The 20,363-nt window shown below is 41.6% G+C and overlaps 2 protein-coding genes across 5 annotated transcripts in view; one reads left to right on the top strand and one right to left on the bottom strand.

Annotated features, from left to right (window-relative positions):
- Positions 1 to 20,363, top strand: part of LOC134822081 (1-phosphatidylinositol 4,5-bisphosphate phosphodiesterase beta-4-like) — an 858,242-nt gene that overhangs the window by 706,290 nt on the left and 131,589 nt on the right. The window lies entirely within an intron of this gene.
- LOC134822285 (leukocyte surface antigen CD53-like) overlaps positions 4,079 to 20,363 on the bottom strand; it is a 32,421-nt gene continuing 16,136 nt past the window's right edge. The window contains exons 7-9 of one of the 4 annotated variants that reach the window (XM_063833197.1): positions 19,233 to 19,350; positions 4,802 to 4,920; positions 4,079 to 4,272 (exon numbers count right to left, since the gene is read on the bottom strand). In XM_063833197.1, coding sequence (XP_063689267.1) covers positions 4,841 to 4,920; positions 19,233 to 19,350 — 198 coding nt within the window. In that variant the 3' untranslated portion in view covers positions 4,079 to 4,272; positions 4,802 to 4,840. The remainder of the gene's footprint in view (positions 4,273 to 4,801; positions 4,921 to 19,232; positions 19,351 to 20,363) is intronic. The other 3 variants (XM_063833196.1, XM_063833200.1, XM_063833199.1) reach the window with 3 other exon arrangements.

Here is a 20,363-nt window from a genome sequence, read left to right as displayed (position 1 = left end):
AAATTTTACTTTGATGTTTACATAATGTTTCTCACTCCAGCTGCAGTCTGGTAGTGTTGAGTCTCATGAATATTTTTCTAGCTCTCTTTTTCCATGTTTTTGCCTCACAGGAGATATTGTGGTCTTTTCTATTGAATATAACTGTAATACATTGATGTAAAGTTTATTTGAATTTTGAAATAATAAAAAAAAATGTATCACAAAAGTAAAAATCTTTACATCGCTAAACATATCAAGAGCCCTTTGACCAACGATAGTCATGACAAGTATAACAGGGGGGGGGGGGGTGGGCAAATGTCAGTGTGCAAATGTTGGCCTTAATAGCTCAGTCACTGTCCACTGAGTGTCCAATTGAAATAATTCTTTCTGATATACTACCACCACTGGTTCGAGGAATTTGTCAAATCGAAAAATATTCGTGCTAATTTTTTTCATTTTCGCATTTATTTGATATTTTGAATAGTCGGATCGAGCCAAATTTTATTCAATTTTGTTTGGCCATTCGAATTACGTTTGTCCTGAAAAAATGCAGAGAGTTGTAGTTTCTCAGATCACTGGGAGACTTTGGGACCGGAAACTGATCCGGCCCCCAAAGAGGGGTCAGATCATGTCACCAATCAGTGACGTACAATTAGTGATGTGATCCATGGATTGAATATAATTGACCTAGAAATGGGCTAGATCTGGGGTAGAGTTCATATGACAACTCTGTATATACAAGCTATAAATTAAGAGGTGAACATTATCTCTCTGATCGATTTATAGATCACATAAGGGTCGGGAACCTTGCTAAGGTATTATTGGGTGATAGAAGGTAGTAGTAGTATCGCATTCTATCAACAGTCATGCCTACCTTCTCCAAGTTCCTCGCTCAACGGTTTCAGAGGATGTCAACAGGTGCTTGAATCTGACGGATATATCTACAGCAGATAACCGAGATACGAAGCATAACGAGTTTATACATTACGTGTGATCAGCTAACTACAGCCTCTGAGTATCGTCAATATGCATATCCTTGAAAAATGGGCAAGTTAAGGCCAGTGGAACAGTTTGTATATCACAATCTAGCAATTGTGGGGTATGTCAAATTTTAGGTTAAGACTGGATCCTGACGAGACTCTGAAGGGCCTAAGAGAAAAAGTGCCGCCGTTATTTTGAGGAGCCAAAAATGACCATCATTGAATAATGTGCAATTCAAGAAAAGTTGTCTAGAAAAGCTCCCCAAATCAGGGGTCGTTCACATATTACGTAATCAGCCGAGGGGGGGGGGGTTTTCAAATGCTTACGGTTGATTACGGGGGGGGGGGGGGGTTTGGTCGTTGATTACGTAATCAAATTTTTAATTTTTTACCGATTTTCGAAATACCAATTGGACAATTTTCGGTAATTATTTAATCATTATATTAAAAAAATCTTCTCAAGTCTCAGACAACAATACAATGAATAATGTGTATTTCTTGTATCTCTACATCAAAATTTAACTCAAAAATGGGGGGGGGGGGGGGGGGGGTGTCTAATCTTGATTACGTAATATAGGAGGGGGGTTGGGTCTTGATTACGGGGGGGGGGGGATCAAAACCTTGATTACGTAATATAGGGGGGGGGTTCGGTCTTGATTACGGAGGGGGCTGCTAAGGGGTGGGGGGGTAAAAATTGCCAAAATATTGATTACGTAATATGTGAACGACCCCTCACAAATATGATTTTATCCGTCAGATTTCATTTTAAAACATTTAAACTCAGGATTACTTTCATATAATAAATTGCGTCATTGACAGACATTATAGATTCAAAACCAGGGTTTGACTGAAACTTGACAAACATAGGTAAATTATAAACAATTGGATCGAACCATTAGTATCCGCACAAATATAGTGCATCATGCAGAACCTATCTTTTAAGAATCGTTCGCTTGTGAATTTGAAATATTATACATCACGTGCGAACGGTCTCTTAAAACCTCAAGACAACAACATCATAGAAAACAAATAAAAAACATTTCAAGAACATTCAAGTTATATCCGAATTAATTTTGATAATTAGTCACCATATTAAATCAATTGCCAGCAGTACTTGAATAACAAATATCCCGAGATTTAGTCTCCTAAAAACAGACAGCAACATTTCATATGGAACCGATTTCATGTACATTGTACCACATCAAATTCTGATGATGGAAACCATGATCCACAAAATGGTTAGCCCGCGGCCGTACTATATTATACCCAAAAATAACTGTCCACTTTATATCGACAGGGCACAATCTAAATTTCACATATAATTTGAACATTTTTGGTATCGAAATAAATCGGAATTTGATGATTAACTGTATCTGTGACCAACATATGAAAACAAACCCAGATTGAATATAATGTTTCAAAGCAAATAAAGCACAAAGTACCTGCCATTTCAATGACAACTGATGACTTTCTTCAAGCCTCAACATGCTCGTCACAGATACGGCCACGGCATAATAATTAATATGCTATAATTAGGAGGTTATGTTACGAAATTAAATATAACTTACAGAAGTTCAATAGTAACACTAACAGCATGTGATCGGAGGCTAAACTATCACAATGCTCATATCCATTGAGTTGATCAATCAACCTTTAGTATTGCAAATTCCTAACGGCGACAATAGATATACGACAATAAATGTCCTGTCAACTTCCCGCGCACACTTACAAAATATGATAGAAAAAAAGCATTACAGAACAACTTTCTTTCTCCAGACATTACAAATCTTCACAAAGTACACGCAGCGGAACATATGGCAGTTTAGTTCGGAGTTTATCAAATTGTCAACAATGTGTTGGTCTAAGTGTATGGGGGGGGGGGCCAATGGCATAAATGGAGAAAATGGAGAATTACTCATGGGTTTTTCCATTTTCTCCATAGAAAAAGTCTCCATTTTATGCCATTTTATGCCATTTTATGCCATTGAAAACCTGAAAAATTTAGAATTTCGAGAAAAATTATTTTAAAAAAAGATATTTTCGGCCAATAATGAACAGGGTATCATGAAACATGGAGAAAAGTGGTTTTCAGAAAAACTTTGAAAAATGTTGACTTAGAAAATGTTCGGTCCGAGTCATTTTCGATACGTACCTCCCGTATCGAGAGCTCCCGATTCCGAGCTCGTGTTGCAAAGGGGAGGCCTGCCTTCCGAGATCGCATTACCTCGAGTCCAAAATTGTGTATCGAGGGGAAGGTGTGAACTTCGAAAAACCGAAAAAATATTTTCGGCAAATAATGAACAGGGTAGCATGAAACGTGGAGAAAGTGTTTTTCAGAAAAACTTTGAAAAATTTTGACTTAGAAAATTACCCCTCGGTACACAATTTGGACTCGAGGCTTCCCCCTGGTAATGCGATCTCGGAAGGCAGGCCTCCCCTTTGCAACACGAGCTCGGAATCGGGAGCTCTCGATACGAGAGGTACGTATCGAGAATGACTCGGGCCGAAAATTTTATAAGTCAAAATTTTTCAAAGTTTTTCTAAAAACCACTTTTCTCCACGTTTCATGCTACCCTCTTCATTATTAGCAGAAAATATTTTTTGGTTTTTCGGTTTATCGAAGTCTGCACCTACCCCTCGATACACAAATTTGGACTCGAGGCTTCCCCCTGGTAATGCGATCTCGGAAGGCAGGCCTCCCCTTTGCAGTGTGAGCTTGTTTCGACTTTCGAGGATGTAGGTCTCACTTCTCGGTGCCTATTACCCTCCCCTATTACTCACTCCTGCTGTAGCCTGTAGAAATAACTTTACACTAGGCTTGAGTAATTATGAGTTTGCCTGAAGTGTGCCTCTACTAACCTAGTATAAGCATTTAGTAGCCTACTATGAGCTTTCATAAGCTTGTTACGCCCCTAGTAAGCGTAAATAAACATGTTAGGATGTCCAATTTAGGTGTTAAATGGTGTTAAAGATGAAATTTCGAAGACAAAATTCATGGCATAAAATGGAGAAAATGGAGAATTACTCATGGGTTTTTCCATTTTCTCCATAGAAAAAGTCTCCATTTTATGCCATTTTATGCCATTTTATGCCATTGGCCCCCCCCCCAAGTGTATATTTCAACCAATTCAAATAACCATGCTCTGTCACTATTTGCCTAACTTTATCAGTTTCACGAAGTCGTAATTTCCTCTACATTTTTCAGGAAGTAGTGGCCCTCCAGGTTAACCGTTAAGGGGTTGCTTATTTATTCTATGTGAGAGGACTTCCAGCGTCGTTAATCTTACTTCTCATATCGCTCTTCAAAGCTTATCTGAACAAAACAATTTGTTAGGTATCTCTTTGGAAGCGATAGATAGATTATTATTCTTGCTATGAAAGCGGACATATTTGAATGATATAATTGAATCTATTCTACGTAGACAGTGCCAAAATACAAATAAATCAACATTTACTATTAGGGATGGAGGGAGATGGTAAAGCCAGCCATGCTGACCACATTAAAAATCTTGATTTTTAACAAAAAAGTCAGGCAATTCGATCGGATCGCTAATCTACAGCTTGTTATGGGGTCGTTCACAATAGCTATGTGTAAAACTGATTACGGAGGGGGGGGGGGGAGGAGGGTAAAAATATTCCAAAAAATGATTACGTAATATGTGAACGACCCCTATTGGGGAGGGGGAGGAGAAGAGGAGAGTGAGAAGAAGAGGGAGAAGGAGGGGAGAAGGAGAGGAGGACGCGGACGGGGAGGAAGGGACGTCTGATCGACCGTGCTTCTCACGAGTAACGAACGTGCTTCACATCATACGGATATCTTTGCTAACACACACACGACTCACGAATCACATTTTCACGATTTTGTCACGTGGTAAAACTAACTATAGGAGTTTTGCCATCTGTTGATGTCCGCCTTCACGATTTGAACCCTCAGATAACATCCTGCTGACAGGCCCGCAACCTGGGAATAGTACAGTTAAAATGAAAGTGAAAGTAAACGGGAAAGTGAAAGTGAAAGTAAAAGTGAAAGATTAAATATTGTCTCTCAGACCGTCTGGTAGCATTCAGCTGACAGGCCGGAATATATTGATGTCAATAAATGGCAACTGTTATAGCTGTTAGTGTTAACAATGGGGTTGTTTTGGCGAAGTCAGGGCTTTTTAGCAGTTAGCGTCACTAATTATGATCTTACCTTTAAAAATAAAAGGAAGAAACGAATCTAAGCTTTTAACAATTCACAGTTCGTGGAAAGTTAGATAGTTTTTACACACGTGTGATAAAACGTCAGAATTATTACCACCGTACACTGACAACACCATGCAATGAAAACTGTTACAGTAGCGGCAAGTGAGTAAAATCATAAGATCACAAAATAGCACGTGCATTACGGTCGCGCGCAGCGTGAAAATGAGTACGTGTTGCGCGCAAAATGTTAAACCAAAATGTATCACGTTTTCCATCAACGCGCCCAGAAGACAGTAGATGAATCCATAAATTTGGAACATGGGTACATCGCAGTATTGGCCGTATTTGAGTGCTCGGAAGGCTCAGTTCGGTTTTCTAAGATGGATATAGCCGTATATATATAGTAAGCTATGCCTAGGAGCCATCAAAAGTCGCATAAAATTACCCATGGAATGACCAGAAATGAACGAAAATGAACATTCTTCTCAAAGTGCTCCGAATGGTTTAAAATGGGTCGGAAAGTGTTAACATTGGTCCTAGGACCACTCAAACCAAGTTTGGGAATCACTGCATGTCTAGAACCGATGTTACCTATGTTCCAAAATGTTCCAATTTTGGGACAATAATCCTCCTGAGAATCCAGATTTTTGGAACATGGGCACATCGAAGTATTGGCTGTATTTAAGTGCTGGGAAGCCTCAATTCGGTTTTATAAGATGGATAAAGGTAAAAACTAGGCCTAACAGCCATCAAAACTCAAATAACATTACCAAGGTTCATGTAATGAACGAAAATGAACAAAATTGAACATTGTGCTAAAAATGCTCAGAACGGTTTAAAATTAGTCGGAAAGTGTTTATATTGGTCCTGCGACCACTCAAACCAAGTTTGGGAATCACTGCATGTCTAGAACCGATGTTACCTATGTTCCAAAATGTTCCAATTTTGGGACAATAATCCTCCTGAGAATCCAGATTTTTGGAACATGGGCACATCGAAGTATTGGCTGTATTTAAGTGCTGGGAAGCCTCAATTCGGTTTTCTAAGATGGATATAGGTAAAAACTAGGCCTAAGAGCCATCAAAACTCAAATAACGTTATCCAGGTTCATGAAATGAACGAAAATGAACAAAAATGAATATTGTCCTAAAAATGCTCAGAACGGTTTAAAATTGGTCGGAAAGTGTTTATATTGGTCCTATGACCACTCAAACCAAGTTTGGGAATCACTGCATGTCTAGAACCGATGTTACCTATGTTCCAAAATGTTCCAATTTTGGGACAATAATCCTCCTGAGAATCCAGATTTTTGGAACATGGGCACATCGAAGTATTGGCTGTATTTAAGTGCTGGGAAGCATTTATATCAAAATATTGGAGGATTATTAAAACAAAAATATTTGCCCAATTAAATAATTTCTGTTTAATTGTACATAATTCTGAATGCAACTTTAAGACCCTGTTGGACGAAAATATTGACTCTTTGCCACCATTTTTTAACCATTCTGAGTGCTTTGAGGAAAATTTTCATGTTCGTTGTTCATTCCATAAACTTGGGTAATATTATTCGACTTTTGATGGCTCCTCTATAAGGCCTAGTTTTTTTATATCCATCTTAGAAAACCGAATTGAGGCTTCCCAGCACTTCGATGTCCCCATGTTCCAAAAATCTGGATGCTCAGGAGGATTATTGTGACAACATTGGTAACATCGGGTCTAGACATGAAGTGATTCCCAAACTTTCCGACCAATTTTAAACCGTTCTGAGCATTTTTAGGACAATATTCATTTTTTGTTCATTTTCGTTCATTCCATGAACCTGGGTAATGTTATTTGAGTTTTGATGGCTCTTAGGCCTAGTTTTTACCTATATCCATCTTAGAAAACCGAATTGAGGCTTCCCAGCACTTAAATACAGCCAATACTTCGATGTGCCCATGTTCCAAAAATCTGGATTCTCAGGAGGATTATTGTCCCAAAATTGGAACATTTTGGAACATATGTAACATCGGTTCTAGACATGCAGTGATTCCCAAACTTGGTTTGAGTGGTCATATGACCAATATAAACACTTTCCGACCAATTTTAAACCGTTCTGAGCATTTTTAGGACAATATTCATTTTTGTTCATTTTCGTTCATTACATGAACCTGGGTAATGTTATTTGAGTTTTGATGGCTCTTAGGCCTAGTTTTTACCTATATCCATCTTAGAAAACCGAATTGAGGCTTCCCAGCACTTAAATACAGCCAATACTTCGATGTGCCCATGTTCCAAAAATCTGGATTCTCAGGAGGATTATTGTCCCAAAATTGGAACATAGGTAACATCGGTTCTAGACATGCAGTGATTCCCAAACTTGGTTTGAGTGGTCATAGGACCAATATAAACACTTTCCGACCAATTTTAAACCGTTCTGAGCATTTTTAGGACAATATTCATTTTTGTTCATTTTCGTTCATTACATGAACCTGGGTAATGTTATTTGAGTTTTGATGGCTCTTAGGCCTAGTTTTTACCTATATCCATCTTAGAAAATTCGAATTGAGGCTTCCCAGCACTTAAATACAGCCAATACTTCGATGTGCCCACGTTCCAAAAATCTGGATTCTCAGGAGGATTATTGTCCCAAAATTGGAACATTTTGGAACATAGGTAACATCGGTTCTAGACATGCAGTGATTCCCAAACTTGGTTTGAGTGGTCATAGGACCAATATAAACACTTTCCGACCAATTTTAAACCGTTCTGAGCATTTTTAGGACAATATTTATTTTTGTTCATTTTCGTTCATTCCATGAACCTGGGTAATGTTATTTGAGTTTTGATGGCTCTTAGGCCTAGTTTTTACCTATATCCATCATTTACAATTATTTTTGGCACTATTTAGAGCTTATTAGGGCAAATAAATGCATGGGACACTTTTGGGACAATTTTGGGACATGTTCCAAAAATGTTCCAAAAATGTTCCAAAAATCTGGATTCATCAACTCGAACCAGAAGACGTTTCCCTGAATTTTGTAGTGGATTTTGTAGTGGATTTCGCGCGCCGCACGTACGTTACAATATTTATCATTGTAGAATCTACGACGGTAGAAGTCAGAAGTCTCAATAAACTGCTCGTACTTATACTTTTATAGACACTTATAAGATATGAAAATCTAAGTAACACATCCAACCCCACTCAGGCCGCCCATCCCAAATAGCTTGAAATCTGTGACAAATCCCTAAAAATCCAGAATGAGAATCTTTACCCCTGGGCCCTGAAGGGGATTTGTGTTGCTGAGTATTTGAAACATGTTTTGGTGGTTAAATATGTAGTACATATCCCAAACCATCATAAAAATCAAGTTTCGACCTCTCAACCCACTCGGGCCACTCCCAGGGGCCACGCCCATCCCAAAATGACCGAAATCCAGCTAAGATCCAGACTTTAAAATCTTTACCCCTGTAGTGCTTTTATGTTCCGGGGTAGGTGGGACATGTTTTAGTTTAAAAATGGGTTCTGCCTGTCCCAAACCATCATAAAAATCAAGTTTCGACCTCTCAACCCACTCGGGCCACTCCCAGGGGCCACGCCCATCCCAAAATGACCGAAATCCAGCTAAAATCCAGACTTTAAAATCTTTACCCCTGTAGTGCTTTTATGTTCCGGGGTAGGTGGGACATGTTTTAGTTTAAAAATGGGTTCTGCCTGTCCCAAACCATCATAAAAATCAAGTTTCGACCTCTCAACCCACTCGGGCCACTCCCAGGGGCCACGCCCATCCCAAAATGACCGAAATCCAGCTAAATCCAGACTTTAAAATCTTTACCCCTGTAGTGCTTTTATGTTCCGGGGTAGGTGGGACATGTTTTAGTTTAAAAATGGGTTCTGCCTGTCCCAAACCATCATAAAAATCAAGTTTCGACCTCTCAACCCACTCGGGCCACTCCCAGGGGCCACGCCCATCCCAAAATGACCGAAATCCAGCTAAAATCCAGACTTTAAAATCTTTACCCCTGTAGTGCTTTTATGTTCCGGGGTAGGTGGGACATGTTTTAGTTTAAAAATGGGTTCTGCCTGTCCCAAACCATCATAAAAATCAAGTTTCGACCTCTCAACCCACTCGGGCCACTCCCAGGGGCCACGCCCATCCCAAAATGACCGAAATCCAGCTAAAATCCAGACTTTAAAATCTTTACCCCTGTAGTGCTTTTATGTTCCGGGGTAGGTGGGACATGTTTTAGTTTAAAAATGGGTTCTGCCTGTCCCAAACCATCATAAAAATCAAGTTTCGACCTCTCAACCCACTCGGGCCACTCCCAGGGGCCACGCCCATCCCAAAATGACCGAAATCCAGCTAAAATCCAGACTTTAAAATCTTTACCCCTGTAGTGCTTTTATGTTCCGGGGTAGGTGGGACATGTTTTAGTTTAAAAATGGGTTCTGCCTGTCCCAAACCATCATAAAAATCAAGTTTCGACCTCTCAACCCACTCGGGCCACTCCCAGGGGCCACGCCCATCCCAAAATGACCGAAATCCAGCTAAATCCAGACTTTAAAATCTTTACCCCTGTAGTGCTTTTATGTTCCGGGGTAGGTGGGACATGTTTTAGTTTAAAAATGGGTTCTGCCTGTCCCAAACCATCATAAAAATCAAGTTTCGACCTCTCAACCCACTCGGGCCACTCCCAGGGGCCACGCCCATCCCAAAATGACCGAAATCCAGCTAAATCCAGACTTTAAAATCTTTACCCCTGTAGTGCTTTTATGTTCCGGGGTAGGTGGGACATGTTTTAGTTTAAAAATGGGTTCTGCCTGTCCCAAACCATCATAAAAATCAAGTTTCGACCTCTCAACCCACTCGGGCCACTCCCAGGGGCCACGCCCATCCCAAAATGACCGAAATCCAGCTAAAATCCAGACTTTAAAATCTTTACCCCTGTAGTGCTTTTATGTTCCGGGGTAGGTGGGACATGTTTTAGTTTAAAAATGGGTTCTGCCTGTCCCAAACCATCATAAAAATCAAGTTTCGACCTCTCAACCCACTCGGGCCACTCCCAGGGGCCACGCCCATCCCAAAATGACCGAAATCCAGCTAAAATCCAGACTTTAAAATCTTTACCCCTGTAGTGCTTTTATGTTCCGGGGTAGGTGGGACATGTTTTAGTTTAAAAATGGGTTCTGCCTGTCCCAAACCATCATAAAAATCAAGTTTCGACCTCTCAACCCACTCGGGCCACTCCCAGGGGCCACGCCCATCCCAAAATGACCGAAATCCAGCTAAATCCAGACTTTAAAATCTTTACCCCTGTAGTGCTTTTATGTTCCGGGGTAGGTGGGACATGTTTTAGTTTAAAAATGGGTTCTGCCTGTCCCAAACCATCATAAAAATCAAGTTTCGACCTCTCAACCCACTCGGGCCACTCCCAGGGGCCACGCCCATCCCAAAATGACCGAAATCCAGCTAAAATCCAGACTTTAAAATCTTTACCCCTGTAGTGCTTTTATGTTCCGGGGTAGGTGGGACATGTTTTAGTTTAAAAATGGGTTCTGCCTGTCCCAAACCATCATAAAAATCAAGTTTCGACCTCTCAACCCACTCGGGCCACTCCCAGGGGCCACGCCCATCCCAAAATGACCGAAATCCAGCTAAAATCCAGACTTTAAAATCTTTACCCCTGTAGTGCTTTTATGTTCCGGGGTAGGTGGGACATGTTTTAGTTTAAAAATGGGTTCTGCCTGTCCCAAACCATCATAAAAATCAAGTTTCGACCTCTCAACCCACTCGGGCCACTCCCAGGGGCCACGCCCATCCCAAAATGACCGAAATCCAGCTAAAATCCAGACTTTAAAATCTTTACCCCTGTAGTGCTTTTATGTTCCGGGGTAGGTGGGACATGTTTTAGTTTAAAAATGGGTTCTGCCTGTCCCAAACCATCATAAAAATCAAGTTTCGACCTCTCAACCCACTCGGGCCACTCCCAGGGGCCACGCCCATCCCAAAATGACCGAAATCCAGCTAAAATCCAGACTTTAAAATCTTTACCCCTGTAGTGCTTTTATGTTCCGGGGTAGGTGGGACATGTTTTAGTTTAAAAATGGGTTCTGCCTGTCCCAAACCATCATAAAAATCAAGTTTCGACCTCTCAACCCACTCGGGCCACTCCCAGGGGCCACGCCCATCCCAAAATGACCGAAATCCAGCTAAAATCCAGACTTTAAAATCTTTACCCCTGTAGTGCTTTTATGTTCCGGGGTAGGTGGGACATGTTTTAGTTTAAAAATGGGTTCTGCCTGTCCCAAACCATCATAAAAATCAAGTTTCGACCTCTCAACCCACTCGGGCCACTCCCAGGGGCCACGCCCATCCCAAAATGACCGAAATCCAGCTAAAATCCAGACTTTAAAATCTTTACCCCTGTAGTGCTTTTATGTTCCGGGGTAGGTGGGACATGTTTTAGTTTAAAAATGGGTTCTGCCTGTCCCAAACCATCATAAAAATCAAGTTTCGACCTCTCAACCCACTCGGGCCACTCCCAGGGGCCACGCCCATCCCAAAATGACCGAAATCCAGCTAAAATCCAGACTTTAAAATCTTTACCCCTGTAGTGCTTTTATGTTCCGGGGTAGGTGGGACATGTTTTAGTTTAAAAATGGGTTCTGCCTGTCCCAAACCATCATAAAAATCAAGTTTCGACCTCTCAACCCACTCGGGCCACTCCCAGGGGCCACGCCCATCCCAAAATGACCGAAATCCAGCTAAAATCCAGACTTTAAAATCTTTACCCCTGTAGTGCTTTTATGTTCCGGGGTAGGTGGGACATGTTTTAGTTTAAAAATGGGTTCTGCCTGTCCCAAACCATCATAAAAATCAAGTTTCGACCTCTCAACCCACTCGGGCCACTCCCAGGGGCCACGCCCATCCCAAAATGACCGAAATCCAGCTAAAATCCAGACTTTAAAATCTTTACCCCTGTAGTGCTTTTATGTTCCGGGGTAGGTGGGACATGTTTTAGTTTAAAAATGGGTTCTGCCTGTCCCAAACCATCATAAAAATCAAGTTTCGACCTCTCAACCCACTCGGGCCACTCCCAGGGGCCACGCCCATCCCAAAATGACCGAAATCCAGCTAAAATCCAGACTTTAAAATCTTTACCCCTGTAGTGCTTTTATGTTCCGGGGTAGGTGGGACATGTTTTAGTTTAAAAATGGGTTCTGCCTGTCCCAAACCATCATAAAAATCAAGTTTCGACCTCTCAACCCACTCGGGCCACTCCCAGGGGCCACGCCCATCCCAAAATGACCGAAATCCAGCTAAAATCCAGACTTTAAAATCTTTACCCCTGTAGTGCTTTTATGTTCCGGGGTAGGTGGGACATGTTTTAGTTTAAAAATGGGTTCTGCCTGTCCCAAACCATCATAAAAATCAAGTTTCGACCTCTCAACCCACTCGGGCCACTCCCAGGGGCCACGCCCATCCCAAAATGACCGAAATCCAGCTAAAATCCAGACTTTAAAATCTTTACCCCTGTAGTGCTTTTATGTTCCGGGGTAGGTGGGACATGTTTTAGTTTAAAAATGGGTTCTGCCTGTCCCAAACCATCATAAAAATCAAGTTTCGACCTCTCAACCCACTCGGGCCACTCCCAGGGGCCACGCCCATCCCAAAATGACCGAAATCCAGCTAAAATCCAGACTTTAAAATCTTTACCCCTGTAGTGCTTTTATGTTCCGGGGTAGGTGGGACATGTTTTAGTTTAAAAATGGGTTCTGCCTGTCCCAAACCATCATAAAAATCAAGTTTCGACCTCTCAACCCACTCGGGCCACTCCCAGGGGCCACGCCCATCCCAAAATGACCGAAATCCAGCTAAAATCCAGACTTTAAAATCTTTACCCCTGTAGTGCTTTTATGTTCCGGGGTAGGTGGGACATGTTTTAGTTTAAAAATGGGTTCTGCCTGTCCCAAACCATCAATACGTAAGAACACTTGATCGGCGGCTCACTCCCCTTGCATGCCTTTGGCACTTACGTCTCACATCCCTTGATACGAGAACCGCCTCTTTAGCAAGGTTCTCGTCCCTTATGTGATCTATGAATCGAGCAGATAGATCATGTTCACTTTGCAGCCGTCCAGACATTGATTGGGTTAACGAGGTGTCGTACGTCACCTCAAGATCGACCGACAGGGGGCTGCCAGGCCAGAACCCAATTGATTGGGTCTAAAGTCACGTGACCACGTGATTATAAGCCTGAAGTCACGTGACCATGACGTCACCAGAGCTTTTCTCCGTTTCCCGCTCATTGGACCAGGTGAGCTTGCATGCTTGTGAATGTAAGTACAGCTGTACTGTACAGATTCTCAGTCTGGATTTTACCTGGATTTAAATCCAGGTAAAATCCAGGTGGCCTGAGTGGGTTGAGAGGTCGAAACTTGATTTTTACGATGGTTCGGGACCCATTTTAAAACTAAAACATGTGCCACCTACCCCGGAACATAAAAGAACTACAGGGGTAAAGATGGGACACGTTAGAGGTACGTATCGAGAATGACTAAGACTGAAAATTTCTAAGTCCAAATTTTTAAAAGTTTTTCTGGAAACTACTTTTGTTCATGTTTCATGCTACCCTGATCATTCTGAGCCAAAAATAATTTTTGTTTGTTTTCGAAGTTCGATATACGATTTTGGACTCGAGGGTCCCCTTTGTAATGCGATCTCGGAAGGCAGGCCTCCCCTTCGCAATACGAGCTCGGAAGCGGGAGCTCTGCTTTCAGAGGTACGTATCGAGAATGACTAAGACTGAAAATATTCTAAGTCCAAATTTTTAAAAGTTTTTCTGGAAACTACTTTTGTTCATGTTTCATGCTACCCTGATCATTCTGAGCCAAAAATAATTTTTTCGGTTTTCGAAGTCCGCACCTACCCTTCAATATACGATTTTGGACTCGAGGGTCCCCTTTGTAATGCGATCTCGGAAGGCAGGCCTCCCCTTCGCAATACGAGCTCAGAAGCGGGAGCTCTGCTTTCAGAGGTACGTATCGAGAAAGACTCGGACCGAAAATTTTCTAAGTCAAAATTTTTCAAAGTTTTTCTGGAAACTACTTTTGTTCATGTTTCATGCTACCCTGATCATTCTGAGCCGAGAATATATTTTTCGGTTTTTTGAAGTCCGTACCTACATTCGGAAATTTGTGGATCCGAGTGGGTTGAGAGGTCGAAACTTGATTTTTATGATGGTTTGGGACAGGCAGAACCCATTTTTAAACTAAAACATGTCCCACCTACCCCGGAACATAAAAGCACTACAGGGGTAAAGATTTTAAAGTCTGGATTTAGCTGGATTTCGGTCATTTTGGGATGGGCGTGGCCCCTGGGAGTGGCCCGAGTGGGTTGAGAGGTCGAAACTTGATTTTTATGATGGTTTGGGACAGGCAGAACCCATTTTTAAACTAAAACATGTCCCACCTACCCCGGAACATAAAAGCACTACAGGGGTAAAGATTTTAAAGTCTGGATTTTAGCTGGATTTCGGTCATTTTGGGATGGGCGTGGCCCCTGGGAGTGGCCCGAGTGGGTTGAGAGGTCGAAACTTGATTTTTATGATGGTTTGGGACAGGCAGAACCCATTTTTAAACTAAAACATGTCCCACCTACCCCGGAACATAAAAGCACTACAGGGGTAAAGATTTTAAAGTCTGGATTTTAGCTGGATTTCGGTCATTTTGGGATGGGCGTGGCCCCTGGGAGTGGCCCGAGTGGGTTGAGAGGTCGAAACTTGATTTTTATGATGGTTTGGGACAGGCAGAACCCATTTTTAAACTAAAACATGTCCCACCTACCCCGGAACATAAAAGCACTACAGGGGTAAAGATTTTAAAGTCTGGATTTTAGCTGGATTTCGGTCATTTTGGGATGGGCGTGGCCCCTGGGAGTGGCCCGAGTGGGTTGAGAGGTCGAAACTTGATTTTTATGATGGTTTGGGACAGGCAGAACCCATTTTTAAACTAAAACATGTCCCACCTACCCCGGAACATAAAAGCACTACAGGGGTAAAGATTTTAAAGTCTGGATTTTAGCTGGATTTCGGTCATTTTGGGATGGGCGTGGCCCCTGGGAGTGGCCCGAGTGGGTTGAGAGGTCGAAACTTGATTTTTATGATGGTTTGGGACAGGCAGAACCCATTTTTAAACTAAAACATGTCCCACCTACCCCGGAACATAAAAGCACTACAGGGGTAAAGATTTTAAAGTCTGGATTTTAGCTGGATTTCGGTCATTTTGGGATGGGCGTGGCCCCTGGGAGTGGCCCGAGTGGGTTGAGAGGTCGAAACTTGATTTTTATGATGGTTTGGGACAGGCAGAACCCATTTTTAAACTAAAACATGTCCCACCTACCCCGGAACATAAAAGCACTACAGGGGTAAAGATTTTAAAGTCTGGATTTAGCTGGATTTCGGTCATTTTGGGATGGGCGTGGCCCCTGGGAGTGGCCCGAGTGGGTTGAGAGGTCGAAACTTGATTTTTATGATGGTTTGGGACAGGCAGAACCCATTTTTAAACTAAAACATGTCCCACCTACCCCGGAACATAAAAGCACTACAGGGGTAAAGATTTTAAAGTCTGGATTTAGCTGGATTTCGGTCATTTTGGGATGGGCGTGGCCCCTGGGAGTGGCCCGAGTGGGTTGAGAGGTCGAAACTTGATTTTTATGATGGTTTGGGACAGGCAGAACCCATTTTTAAACTAAAACATGTCCCACCTACCCCGGAACATAAAAGCACTACAGGGGTAAAGATTTTAAAGTCTGGATTTAGCTGGATTTCGGTCATTTTGGGATGGGCGTGGCCCCTGGGAGTGGCCCGAGTGGGTTGAGAGGTCGAAACTTGATTTTTATGATGGTTTGGGACAGGCAGAACCCATTTTTAAACTAAAACATGTCCCACCTACCCCGGAACATAAAAGCACTACAGGGGTAAAGATTTTAAAGTCTGGATTTTAGCTGGATTTCGGTCATTTTGGGATGGGCGTGGCCCCTGGGAGTGGCCCGAGTGGGTTGAGAGGTCGAAACTTGATTTTTATGATGGTTTGGGACAGGCAGAACCCATTTTTAAACTAAAACATGTCCCACCTACCCCGGAACATAAAAGCACTACAGGGGTAAAGATTTTAAAGTCTGGATTTAGCTGGATTTCGGTCATTTTGGGATGGGCGTGGCCCCTGGGAGTGGCCCGAGTGGGTTGAGAGGTCGAAACTTGATTTTTATGATGGTTTGGGACAGGCAGAACCCATTTTTAAACTAAAACATGTCCCACCTACCCCGGAACATAAAAGCACTACAGGGGTAAAGATTTTAAAGTCTGGATTTTAGCTGGATTTCGGTCATTTTGGGATGGGCGTGGCCCCTGGGAGTGGCCCGAGTGGGTTGAGAGGTCGAAACTTGATTTTTATGATGGTTTGGGACAGGCAGAACCCATTTTTAAACTAAAACATGTCCCACCTACCCCGGAACATAAAAGCACTACAGGGGTAAAGATTTTAAAGTCTGGATTTAGCTGGATTTCGGTCATTTTGGGATGGGCGTGGCCCCTGGGAGTGGCCCGAGTGGGTTGAGAGGTCGAAACTTGATTTTTATGATGGTTTGGGACAGGCAGAACCCATTTTTAAACTAAAACATGTCCCACCTACCCCGGAACATAAAAGCACTACAGGGGTAAAGATTTTAAAGTCTGGATTTAGCTGGATTTCGGTCATTTTGGGATGGGCGTGGCCCCTGGGAGTGGCCCGAGTGGGTTGAGAGGTCGAAACTTGATTTTTATGATGGTTTGGGACAGGCAGAACCCATTTTTAAACTAAAACATGTCCCACCTACCCCGGAACATAAAAGCACTACAGGGGTAAAGATTTTAAAGTCTGGATTTAGCTGGATTTCGGTCATTTTGGGATGGGCGTGGCCCCTGGGAGTGGCCCGAGTGGGTTGAGAGGTCGAAACTTGATTTTTATGATGGTTTGGGACAGGCAGAACCCATTTTTAAACTAAAACATGTCCCACCTACCCCGGAACATAAAAGCACTACAGGGGTAAAGATTTTAAAGTCTGGATTTTAGCTGGATTTCGGTCATTTTGGGATGGGCGTGGCCCCTGGGAGTGGCCCGAGTGGGTTGAGAGGTCGAAACTTGATTTTTATGATGGTTTGGGACAGGCAGAACCCATTTTTAAACTAAAACATGTCCCACCTACCCCGGAACATAAAAGCACTACAGGGGTGAAAAGCACTACAAATCCACTACAAAAATCAAGGAAACGTGCTCTCAACGCGCCCTTGAAGATAAACATTTTCGGTATCTATCTGCGAACGTTTTAAAAAATAGTTCCAATAATATGAGCCAAAAATACCAAAATACTCCCCTCCATATAAATTACAATAGGTTAAACGATGGAATGTGTGGCTACAGGCGTCAGGCACCATCACCATAATAAAGCAGAAGGTGCTTAGAAACATGCGCTCATCCATAAAGTAGCACAAGTGCCAATTGTTGCTTTGTATGAGAATATCCTGGTGCATTATATTCTGTGTCACGTGCTATCAGGGCTGCTCCCTATTGGTGTAGAGGATGTTTCCTTGCAAACATTTTGTCATTAATTGGGGACTATTGGAAGTGCGCTGTGGTGGATAATATCTTACAAATATCTGTGGATCTGACAGGTAAGCAATACACCACAGTTTTCACACCGACCACTGCATATAATTAGTGTGGTCGTCTGTGGATAACGATCAGAGGATTCTGAATATTCATGTACAAGTAATTAAGCGCTGCAAGAGGAGTATAATTCACATGGTAGGTATACACTAATCCAAGGGAAGTGAGTGTGTTTTTCAAGTGTTTAGTTTGACTATTAGTCTTTCGGCTAGACAGTTTTTAACAAAACTGTGTACTGTTAATTTCTATTAAACAAGTAGCAGTACAGTATGCTAATATAGGAAATAATTCTGTACACCAGTACATTTCAATTGTTGTGGTATATTATTTATACATGAACTGGTACAGCAAATTATCATTCATCACATATTGTAAAGCGTTACAAATAATTATTTCCTTGTTATGTATGAAACATCAGCCATAAGGAGAAGTGAAAGGTGGCTTGCTTTAAGCCTAGTGAACCAATCAAATTAACACAAGGGAAGTTCTTAAAAAACCAAAAGTAAAAGTAAAAGTGAAGTCGAATTTGCGAAACTCGACAAATTTCATGTTCGGCGTCACCATATATTTCACCAAAATACCAAGGAAGTTTATAATTGCTTGTAACTAAGTCAGAACTTATGTTACATTGATTTAACTATCTGGTGAAACTAAATCAATTATCGATGAAATCAAAATAAAGAACAGAGATTGTTCGGTAGCGTCTTGTAGCGCAGCAAGATAGTGACATTGGACACGAACCCAATCATACATATAACTGATATGACAGAGGTTATATAAACCTAAGATTGACACAGTAGATAGTCACATGATCAACAAAGAGCTATATGATTGGTCTGACATAGTGACGAGACAGATATACTAATACTTGCTTCACATACCGGGCAAGAAAACATTTCATTCAAAATCCCAACATCTTACTCACAAAATAACTGGTTTATTAATGTGTGATTTACAGGGTATGCTTTTAGCCATCATACAATTCAAAGTTTACAAAGCATTTTAGACTTGATCTGTGTAAAACTGAAGGTTATCAAACGCAAGCCAGAGACTAGCAAGCTGGAATTTAGCAAGACAGAAACTAGCAATCTATTACGTACAAATGAGGATGTAGCAAAGTTCGAGTAGCACGTGCAACATTAATTATAGACAGGCGGCACAAGGGTCAAAACCCGGTCAGAAAGATAACGAAAATGTTGCATGAAAACTTCAACAAGATATTTCTGCTTCAACAAACAGACAACTGCTGTTCACAATATGATTCAATGCTGCATTCAAGACTATATCTACAATATCTGCGGAGCTGGCGCAGGAGAGCAGGACACATAGCAACCACATAGCAACTAGCTGGTCCACAGTAGATCAAGTAGATCAACAGTAGACCAAGTTGGTCTGTTTCTTACAGGGTTGTGTGCAGTAGTACTTAGCAGGGTACTTTTCCGCGGAGGACCTCCGGTTTATGAGGGTATAGGAGTCCTCGCTGTTATACTTCATGATAAGGTACGCCACCCCACACACTATCTGAGCGAGATAAAGGTACTAATTAGTACACTGATCAGCAATACTTAGTACTAATTAGTACACTGATTAGCAATACTAAGTACTAATTAGTACACTGATTAGCAATACTTAGTACTAATTAGTACACTGATTAGCAATACTTAGTACTAATTAGTATACTGATTAGCAATACTTAGTACTAATTAGTACACTGATTAGCAATACTTAGTACTGATTAGTGCTCGTTAAATAAAAGAAAATTGAATAAGCTTTGCCTAATTGAGTTTTACTTTTATGCAGTGTTTTTAATTTCAGTAGGAGAATACAAAATTAGAACATTCTGCCAGGACTTTAGTCAGGATTGCTGATGGATGACACGTCACATGATACGTCACATGACACGTCACAGGATACGTCACAGTCACAGTTTTACCACAACTCTTGTTATTCAGGCAGTTACTAAAGCCAGATGTACAAACTTCTCAGCTTCACAGACCACGCCCACTTCATCTGACCTTCTAGTGCTTTACCGGTAAATTAGCGTGCGTCACATTTGGTGTATTATATCATAATAACAACAGTGACTTTCCAATTAATAGTTCCAACACATGATAGTAAGGAACTGCAAGGTGACTGTAAGGTGACTGTAAGGTGACTGTAAGGTGACTGTAAGGTGACTGTAAGGTGACTGTAAGGAACTGCAAGGTTAGATTTATCTGGACACAGTATCATAAGGTCGAACTGCTGGACATAAGTTTTAGACATGTTTGTTGTTTTGTCGGAAAAACTTGTTAATATGTAGTTGAGGAGGTGACTGGTGGTGTAACATAGAGGCTGTTTGTCACAGGTTAACCCTTGTTGCATGTGTTCTGAACAAGTCTTTTAGCACTTTTAGCACTTTGCTGTACTTCAAAAGAGAGGCGCTATCTTTTCTAGCTGACTCGTAAAAATTCGGTAGAATTATAAATAATTACTATCAGAAAACTGTGCAATTTTCAGGCACACACGCTGAAAACCAATACGGTAAAAATTCC

The sequence above is a fragment of the Bolinopsis microptera genome, chromosome 10 (genome assembly GCF_026151205.1).
Source record: "Bolinopsis microptera isolate Bmic1 chromosome 10, MBARI_Bmic_1.0, whole genome shotgun sequence".
Classification (NCBI taxonomy): Eukaryota; Metazoa; Ctenophora; class Tentaculata; order Lobata; family Bolinopsidae; genus Bolinopsis; species Bolinopsis microptera.
Note: the sequence above shows the minus strand (reverse complement) of the source record. Positions and strands in the feature narration are given on the sequence as shown.